General features: G+C 34.4%; 1 protein-coding gene across 1 annotated transcript; it reads right to left on the reverse strand.

Annotated features, from left to right (window-relative positions):
• Positions 1 to 2084: 2084 nt before the first annotated feature.
• LOC117319911 (fatty-acid amide hydrolase 1-like) lies at positions 2085 to 9496 on the reverse strand (the record flags this gene model as incomplete). Its single annotated transcript, XM_033874620.1, is given in 15 exon segments — positions 2085 to 2473; positions 2692 to 2831; positions 3088 to 3199; positions 4282 to 4321; positions 4464 to 4507; positions 5060 to 5165; positions 5394 to 5491; positions 5817 to 5942; positions 6173 to 6297; positions 6956 to 6996; positions 7316 to 7522; positions 8274 to 8335; positions 8784 to 8855; positions 9080 to 9169; positions 9440 to 9496. Coding segments are annotated over 15 exon segments (1434 nt in total), but the record flags the coding sequence as incomplete, so codon positions are not given.
• Between the last annotated feature and the right edge of the window lie 1522 nt (positions 9497 to 11018).

An 11018-nucleotide genomic window follows, 5' to 3' on the forward strand; every position in this document is an offset into this window, starting at 1 on the left:
GAATAAATCGGTACTAAGTGTTAACGTTTAGAACTTTTTTAAACCATTTATATTAGACCCACGCTAAAATATAATGATGTCATTTTTGAAAATTACACCCTTGCTGCAAGTAGAAAAAAACACAGACTTTCCTTCATGCAGGAACTGCACTTTATATGTACTTTTATCTGGCTGTGACAATCGTGATGAACCCAATGTAAATTTGCTCAAATGTACTGCTGAGTTTGTCAGTGTTTCACATAGATTTCAACATATATAATATATCATTAAGAAGATCATCAGTTACGACTATACTTCCATATATAATGTAACACACCTTTTGCATAATGTTATTTTGTTATATCGACAATTGCTTATTAAGGACAATCTTATAATGAAATTCAAAACCTCAATTTGGATATTTCTGTTTCCTCATTACATGTATAATCATTCATACAGTGTACAATTTAATAAAGATCATGCGAAATCCTTAAATTACTCACTCATTAACCAACTATTGCAAAATGCATGTAAAATATTGAATCGACCAACACTTCATAATCTGCGAAATTTTTTTAATCATCTTAACTATGAAAATCAGAATGCAGCGTCCATGACTTGCCCCAAAACTCGTGGGGTGATGACTGATGACTGATGAGCCAATATGGGCATTTTGGTCTGTATCCCATCAGAGAAGGGAGTCGTGTCATGGATGCTGGATTCGATGATCTCAAAAATGATACATTTGTTTCAAGACATAGTTAATACTTTACACAATTTAAATAACAAGTCTTAAAATAGTGTCCTTACTTTCAAACTAACATCTCATATCAATGTAAACATTCTTTGCTTCATTGAACTTTGAAATTTCAAAATCCCAAAATACTATATACATATATTCAGTGTTACCTTTATAGGAGAAAACTAATATAGGTTATGGCTGTTGTTCAATTCTATTTGTAAATGAAATAAAGTTTGCTGACATTGAAATAGCACAGCTGATGTTAATTTTCACCGTTTTGGAAAGATACCAATATCCAAAGCAGATATTAACATTAAAGACAAAGTGTAGGCTATCAAGTCCGCAGAAATCTGATTATTTAGGTTCTGACCTACAGATGTATCGATGTCATTAAGTTGAAATTGTATGTCAGATATAGTACAGTCCGTCCTTAGCTCTACTTCCGGCGCGCCAATGTTTGTATCGTCAATAGTAGTAATGGTAACGAAGAAATAATTAAAAAATATTAGGCTTACCATCATCTTCAGATGCCCAAGGTTAAGAGCACTAAGCTACACTACACTTATAAATATGCAGTCGTACCATTATCAGTCTTTAAAGGTTCCAAGCATCACTAACAAGGGGGGGTATAGTATTTGTAGTGTCAGACGTTTTCAATAATATGCGGACAATTTTCCAAACGTTTCTGTGGTTCGATTCAGAGTAACGATCTTAAATACCATTTGCGTCCTCATAGAACTTTGTTTTAATAAGGTTTTTAGATTATTTAAATGATTACGTTTTTTGAATTTTTGCCATGTTTCCAATAGAACGGTTAGATTTTAATTTATTCAATAGTGTCTTTCTTTTGTCCTTATTTCTTTCCGAAATTAGTAATAAAACCATGGCTTGGCTTTAGGTCGGGTTGTAATAATTTTGGTTAGTATGCACTCCCTAGTAGCTATTTTCGAGTATTTTTCTATAAACTGTTCACACGACATCAGGGGTGTTTAACTAGTCAGTTCTGTCTAATCTATTATTTAAAAAGTTTATAATTAGCCTCGCTGTAGCATCATATAGTCGTTCGTACGTCCTTGTAGGAGCAGTCCCTAGAATCAATATACAGTCGTCGCTTTATGGACAAATAAATCATCCTCATTGTCAATTACGTCATAAAGGCTCGCGTGTAACAAAGAGTCGAATCGTGTCAAATATGGTAGTGCTCGTGCGTCCAATGCGTATCGGTTTATCAATTACCTTAGTCAGGTGAAATGAGTAGATAATGTCATATATTACATGGTGTTTTCTACAGTTACGGGAGGCCGTCCTTAAATGACCTTAGCTGTTAATAGGACGTTAAATAAAATAAACCAAACCAAACCAAACAGTTACGATATCAACATTTATATCACCAACAATTTACAATATGAGGAGTTCCTTGGATAGCTAGAGAGTTATAAATGATTCCATAGGGATTGTGTGTTATTCGGAGGTCTATACAAATTACACAAAAGATATTTCTTATTTGGAAAAAGGATCTCCGTCCAAATAACTTCATCCACCAGAAATTCTGAGTAAGCCCTACGTCGGTGCATGAGAGACTGGATGTGTACACAGCTATCACTCTGTCAGAGTAAAGGGTATTGTAGTATGAGGTATTTATGATGTCTTTGACTGTTCTATTTCCTTCATAACTCTAAGTACGAGCTCTTCCTGCCACTGTTGGCCTACTACCTGTACTCCCACCGGTAAACCTTCGGACCCTTCAGTTACCTGGTAAAATAATACAACATACGAAATCATTAAACAATGATATAAATCCATTTCTTAATTGTTTATTTAACTACACAAACTCATACACAAAGAAGAAGAAAAAATATGTAGAAAGTAGAGACATAAAAAGGATTAAGTCACAAATCAAAATACTTGTTTATTTTAAAACGGTATGGCTTGCTTGGATGTCTATCGTTAAAATTCGATCTGTAACAAACCTTTTTGATTGTTTTCTCGAACAAAGTGTTCTGTGGGTAGTTCTTCATATCCTCAACATCGGACGCAGATACTGAAGTCACTGGGAGGCACCCGGCGGGGTAATTAAGAAAGTTGTAAGTAGGAGCGTACATACCACCACCTATAAAACATGTGCTAAATACTAATATTTATTTCAATTTAAGTATGCAATTACATGTAACATGTGTAATTTCCCACATGTAATTACGTAATAATTACATGTACATTGTAATTACATGTACATGTATTCATTTTCGATTGAAAACACCAAAACAAAACATTTCAAGGTGAGCTTGCGAATTGAGACATTTTTCGGTCAACTTCTTCAAGGCTCGGAATCAGTCCGAAGTTGGACTGCATTAGCCAAGGATACTTACCAAACGTTTTGTCTAGGTTTCCATATGGAGGAGCGACGAAGCCAAAAGATGGACATATAACTATGTCTAGCTTCTGACGTGTCCAGGCATCGTAAAACTCTTCTCGATATTGCTGAAAAGAAAATATTTTTATTTGAAAAGAGACAAAGAACCATAGTATTCATTATTTGATAAAAGAGTGTCCAAAGACGTGCTCCAAGCTTATCAAATCTATTCGAAATAAAAGTTACTCTGAAAGATTGATTGAATTAGGATTACCAACATTTGAGTACAGAAGACTACGGTGTGACATGATGAAGGTCTACAAAATCCTGAACGACATCAACATGTGTGACAAAAACACTCTATTTACACGAGAAACTAGCTATAAAACAATCTAGGTTAGATCCACAAAAGAACATCTCACAAAGAGTGATAAACCAATGCTTTTTTTTACTTGAAAAAAGTCGTTTCATCAGAAACATTAAATAAATTTAATTAACTCACTAAATAAGCTTTGGCAAAACATTAAATAAATCTAATTCTTCACTAAATAAGCTTTGGCAAAACATTAAATAAATTTAATTCTTCACTAAATAAGCTTTGGCAAAACATTAAATAAATCTAATTCTTCACTAAATAAGCTTTGGCAAAACAAACCTGTAAAGTTTAAATCTGTTTGTTACTCAAATATCTATTTTATAGACTTTGATGTCTTTTACGTTACTGTCTTTGACGTTCTATTTATATAACAAAGTTCACATAATCTATTCGTACATATACATATATTACCATTTTTAACCAACTTTTTTTATCATAATGATCTTAATATACAATACGGATGCTTTTAAAAATGACAAATTTTATCTGATTTTAACTTACAAAATAAAACATGTTAGTATATTGTTTGGCCCTAAATGACCCTAGTTGTCGATGGGCCGTAAAACATAAACAAACAAACAAACAAACTCTACGACAGTTAACAAATACATGTATAGGAAATACCACTGCTATATTGTTAAAGGCTTATGTTTGGACATGTCATGTTCGCCAGTGGTAGAAATATCTCCGTTTTTGTTATGATCCAAATCAATCGAAGTACTCCAACACAAAATATTAGATTGCTAATCACTTGAACAGATATTTATGTGACGACATGGATACGGACGAAAAATATGAAGTCGCAAAAAATGTAGTCTGTAGTGCTGTTCTTACCCCGACTTGAGAGTTCAGTTTCCACCACTCATTCACAGATCTACAAATATATATCATTATAATTTCGTATAATAAGTATTGTAACGTACAACTAAGTTTTTAAAATAAAAGGGAACATTTCGTTGGTTATTCAACCGGTATCAACTTCAGGAGAAAAGCAAATACTGAAAAGACGAACATACCTACATCCTATCATAGATCTAATCAGCTGCGCGTGCATCTTGTCCTGGAATGAAGAATCAATTTTGGTTATTATGTACTCAGTTAGTTAATTGTCAATTAATCAATATTGCCTTTTGATAAGGTCGATACATAGTATATTATATTTCCAGGTTAATAAAACCATGCATTAACCGAAATCAAAAAGCTATAGTAGTTTTATTATAAAATGACTTTTGATTTCTTAATAATTATGTAATGAATGTAAGTATCACTTGCAAATGTGATGATAGAGACTGACTTGTTTCAAAAGCGTGCAAGATATTTACACGGTTAGGCAATACCAAGTGGCAGTATTTCATAATCAATTTATTTTTAGAAACACCCAGTCAACCAGCATTTTTTACCAGGATTTGCTTTTTTTCACGGCCAGTCAATATGATTTTTTTTTTCATTAAAAATCACGTGACACTATTTTAATCTATCAGACAGTGTGCAAATATTCTGATTGCAATAACGGTACGGAGCATTCTTATCCCCTCACTACACCGATAGAAACACATTAGTTTTACTCATTCACCGGAAGTACTATATATATCACTATTGCATGAAAACATACGTTGTAAAGCCATCCGGCCAAACTCGCGAGAAATTGACGAACGGGGATTGGCTGACTAATGCTGAACATCATCATCTTCATACTGGGGTCAACTACGTCATCTTTCCTAAAATAGAACACGGACTACATTTTTTTTGTGATGTTGATAGCTTGTACAAGACACACAATATGTTAACCATGGCTTATAACAGTTAGGAAAATATATTGTTAGTGTGCTTCAAACTAAATATTAAAGAGTAGTTTATATGATAATTGATGATAGTCAATCAAGAATTTAGTTTATAACTTTTTGCTTTTAGTCAGCATCCGACTCTGCCCTTATTGCTCTACTTACATATATTCTGCTATAGTCTGGCCTCCATCGCCATTCATCAGTTTCATATACAACTTTGATATGACTTGTGGTATCCTAGGTGGCGCGAACTCTACAACCTACAAAAATAAAAATAAAATATGATAAAATCATCTCGAGCCCGACATTGTCAAAGAAAACCATTAGACTGAACACTTAGCAATACTGTATAGATTATTATTTTGGCGAGCTCAATTTTAGCGCAAAACCTTGATTAACACGGATTAGCGGAATGGTAAATTAGCACACCGCTAAAGTCTGACATAACAAACATAGTATAATACACTACCATTTGCGCAATCTAAATTTAGCGAAATTCTTTCAGCGCGAAAACCGTTGAAATAAGATAACCATAGAAATATGTACGTCTACAGTAATGATCGAACTCTAACACAAGTTAGGTACCGTGTGTCCTCTCCTTTTCAGTGCCTCCTTTGTGATTAGGACTGCTCGCCTGCAGGATGGAACGGGGTCTAAATATCCATGGCTTGTGTAGTATCCGATACGGAGACGACGGGTGTCGGTGAACTCCTGACAAATAGAAATTGATGTAAACGCCATTTTATTTACAGTTAATCAATAAATACAAATTCAGTGTCGGTAGCCTTCTAGTGAAGACGTATTTTTATCATTCAAAAAATTTGTAGCATTAAGCCTATTTAAGGAAAATTAAACTCCGAACAGTTAAAATTACATATGTGCCTAGAAATATTTATTCATTCTGGGTTTTATAGTCTTAACTTTCCTGTCTGCAGAAATACCTTCTCCTGGAATGGAATAGGAGGAATAGACGGGTCCAGTTTGAAATGAAGGGGCGTCAGGATGGCCCTCATCAGCAACACTACACCATCCACGTCACGTGCCATCGGACCTCCCGTTCCAAGAACTTAACACAAAAGACATATAATACATGTGACTGTAAAGGTTTTAATGTGTTGACTAAAATAATCGTACGACCTCTTAAGTCTATACCCAATATTGTATAATTAATATTCAAGCGCCCCAGTGATCAAGTAATTACAGCCATATTTTTCAGTGAAAGTCAGCGATTTCATTCCGATTTCATAATCCAGCAAGAAAAGGTGTTTTGATGGGATTGGAAAAACACACACAAGAAAAAAATCCAACAGGAACTCCAGTGATGCCAGGCAAGCAGTCTAGAGGTGCGCAACAGCTTTTAAATCATTTGCAAATTTGTGTAAATTTTAATTAAAGAACGCTCTCGATTTATAGACTTTCATTCTATGTGGCTTGGGGATATGTCATGACTATATTGAATGGAGATGCTTGCGTTATCGTCCCGATCAGTTATGATGATCAATATTAAATGACCAGTTTTGGGTGTACCTCCTTTGCAATCACCAAACAACCTAATAAGGCAGCATTCTTTAGTTCTAGAACAAGGAAAATGCTATCATCTCAGAACTTCCAATTTCGTCATATTCCAAGAGCGTAGAAAACATAAGAATATCAATGAGAGAACCATCGGGCTATCGATATATAACGTGTGGTGAAATAAATGAATGGTAGCTGTTTAGACTTACCAATATTTTGTGGTTTTGTTAAACTTCGCATTCCTTTGGTACTGCAAAGTAAAACACCATATATATATCATTCGGAATACTCCTTAAGATTACAGTCTTAACTCATTTTCCTTTCAATACTATTTGATACGTAATGTGATTTTTCACCAAATATCTTCACGAACTTTTTTTCTAAGGTATCATCTTTGCCATTATTGTCAATTTTGATTGGAGACTTTCTCCAAAAGATACTTGATGAAATCTTGAGCGATGTCGAACTAAAATATCGTTTCAGCAAACAATAATGTTTCATTATTTGAGAGAACGCGCTCCCCGCGGTAACGTACACGCCTCACGGCCAAGATATACAAGTGTCCCTACCTTAACCGTCCGTATGTGGGCTTCAGTCCGGTGACACCACAGAAATGACAAGGTATCCGAATACTCCCGGCAATGTCAGATCCGAGCCCTAGAATAGAAGCTCCTGAGGCAAGGATCGCTGCCTCCCCACCGGACGAACCACCAGGGGTACGGGAGGAGTCGTGAGGATTGAGTGTCTTACCGTAGATAGGATTGGAGCAATCAAAACTGTACAATACATTTTGGAATAATCTTACAGCGAGAAGGTTTGCATGAAAATTCATAATATGTTAAGAGGCCCATAAATGATGATGCAGTATAATGCATTTCTGTCCTTCTCAATCAAACTCTCAATTTGCACAAAAGATACACAAGGTATTATCGCTTGTCAGTTTGGTTTGGTTTAGTTTTATTTGTTTAACGTCCAATTACCTTAGCTGTTAATAGGACGCTAAACAAATAAAACCAAACCAAACTGACAAGTGATAATACCTTGTGGGTCTTTTGTGCAATTCTTTGAGTTTACAGGTGGTAACCACTTCTGGTGGCACTTAGTACCTGATGTTTGCCGTAACCTGTATGCCACGTTTAGATTAATTTGAATCGTGACACGCTTTATAATAAACACATGCACTTGAAAATCTTTTGAAATCCAATATTAAAAATTAGGGACTGTATCAAAATATGGATCTATGGCACCTCCCAATCCAGATTTTAACATTTCGCTCGGCCTACTTTAGTAGCATCCTAACTACTAGCGCTTCAGATCCGTAGTATTACTGACAGTACTAGAAAGATGAAATAGCTGTTTGAATCAGTTAGATCATTTTCAGCTCTTCTGTAACAAATTCTCAATTGTATTGAAATGTGTTAATATCTTGTGTGGACTTAGTCGTGGAGTATAAAATGAACTTAACGTTTATTAACAACACATATTAGGGTCTCAGTTTTACATTGACGACCAAAAACACATACGTACCTCAACATAGTCTGCGGGACGTTTGTTCTCACAAATGGAATAGCTCCCTGCTCTTTCAGTACCTTCAAAATAAAATCAGAAGATTGCATCCAGTTAGGTAAAACAAAATCATGTCCAAATGTTGGGGTAATTCTTCAATATTGAGCATACAGATGGTCACATCATCTTTTTATGGGGATTGTTGAATCTAAAAACAACTCTACTATTTTGTTGATGAAACCCACTTCTTCATTGCAACCTTCATTAAATTAACAAAGCTGTTGATAAAAAAGCACGCGCAATTACATTATTGGAGGCAGATAGATGTATGCCTTTCGTCAGATGTAGATAAATTGATAAATTATAAATGATGCTATACAGAAAGGATTGGTGGGGTTCTAGTAGATGAAGGGAAAGATGATGATGAATTGTTTCAAACGGAAAAGAACGCTAGGATATGAAGCCGGTGAGGGAGTTGGCAAGGAAAACCATGGGCTTCGTCGAAATTGTGTTTTCCAAAGAAAACACTACCTGGATGAGTACAGCGTCATCAGGCGCCGGCTGTCCTATCAACGAAGCAACTCCGACTGTCGCATCCTGGCCCTGGCAACACACAATTATACTATATCAATGGATTCTTATATAACAGAAGAAAGATGAAACATATTTCGGTTATTTTATATGGTTGCTTTCTTCTCAATGATTGTTTATTACTGATAAGCATGTATAACCCAAATGAGATAAAATCGAAAATAAATCATGAGTCGTTCGGGAATCCCGTTCTTTCAAAGAACTGGCTGCTTTAGGTGCATACATATTTTTCTTACCTTGAAGTAATAATTTTCCTTGACACTGACTGGAATTCCATGGAGAAGTTTCTTATTTTCTTTTTGTGTATCACGCGATTCTGCTAACTCCTAGAAATGAAAGGCTCAGATTGTCCGTCATAATACATTGTCATAAAGGTATGTGTTGTACTGCGTACAATACATTGTCATATATATGTGTGTTGTACAGATAAACAATGCCAGCATACTTGTTACTTTCAAACAGTTTGCTTGAAAATGAAATCAGTACATCGACCCATAATATACGTTAACGAACACTTTTCCACAATAAGATTTTTAAAGGGTAAAATTGAATCGAAATTCGATCAAAGTTAAATTAAATTAAGCAATACAACCAACCACTGCTTCAAAGATAGGTTCTGTGATAAAATTCAGTTTGTCGTTTTCTTGGATTGCCTGAAATAAAGAAAAATAATGTTAAAATACTGTACATGTGTGGAATCATCAGTACTCATGTCAACACATTAACGGGGGTTGTTGAAACAGAATAACAATATCTTCACACAAACATTTTAAAACTCACATTAGACTGTGGTTTCAATGACACTATCGAATTCTGATTTCGAAAAACTATTTCAGTACATTTTGTGAAGTCAAGTATACTTCTAAATGTAATGCTTAAGCATGATACAGAAAAGTATTTTTCGACGAAAATGTTATTTTGTTGCCTCTTCAATTAAATAAATACTTTTCTAGATGTATCTCGTTAAATTAATCAAATGATATTCATTAAGATGATATAAAGAATTGTGTATATGTGAGGCAAAAATATATATACATTCACATTATATATACAACAACGCCATAGCAAGTGTCATCAAAATGATCTGAACACATATATTCTATAGGAATATAATTTAATATGGACTCTTAACCATGAAAAATATGTCATGACAACCTACATGTGCTAAGCTGGTGCCGGTGTCATGTGGGATTTGTATCCCCCATAGGATAAGTACCCGGATACCAAAACAGGCCATAGGATTAGTATCCGGGTACAATATTTGGCCATAGGATAAGTATCCGGATACAATAAATGGCCATAGGATAAGTATCCCCCCCATAGGAATTGTATCCCCCCCTAAAATTTATCATAAGGTAACAATGTAAGAATTTTGGAAATGTTTTTTTTTACCGTTAAACTGCTTTAAAAGGTTGGAAAATAAAGTATTATCAGATAATTTCATTTTTTTTTTCTCTTTCACTATTCAATAAAATTGATGAATTATTTCAAAACTGTTAAAAATCATTTGAATTGTTGATCAACCCTGATATAGTCACTGAAGCAGTAATAATTGAAACTTATACTGAATATAAAGTCTGCCCTGTACGTGTCACCTGGGGAAAGGTAAACCTGTTAGATGGCCCCAGGGAATATCTGTCATAGTGGACAGAGTGTTGTTTTAATCATTATTACCTATCACCTGTTCACCTATGTAGATGTTGGAGTGGGGTAAAAGAATATATCATTAAGTCATTCTTAAAAAGAACCTAAAACAACCAACATGAACTTTGAATTCATCAACCAAATCACAGATTTTCTTCTGGGTCCCACTGAAAAGAGGAAATAAATCATGATCTATGTGCTGTATAAAGATGTGTGCTTTTAAATCACTCAAGTGATCATTACTTTAAATTTTGAGTTTCATTTCTAGTGAATTAAAGAATTGGCTTGTTATTATGTATTTAGGACATTTTCAAATGACACAAATATATGTTCTATCCAAAATTGTTAAAAATGTTCAAAGTCTGAAGAATTGCATATAGATGCAATATGAAATAGTGATAACACATGTTATCAAGTTTTTCTTTTTCTTTAAGTATTACTTCGTTCGTTAGGATCGTATTCAACAATTTCATCATATGTAATAATGAATCAAAGTTAAACATACATTGCACACTACTTTCATTGCTTATG

This window comes from Pecten maximus, unplaced genomic scaffold, assembly GCF_902652985.1.
Source record: "Pecten maximus unplaced genomic scaffold, xPecMax1.1, whole genome shotgun sequence".
Classification (NCBI taxonomy): domain Eukaryota; kingdom Metazoa; phylum Mollusca; class Bivalvia; order Pectinida; family Pectinidae; genus Pecten; species Pecten maximus.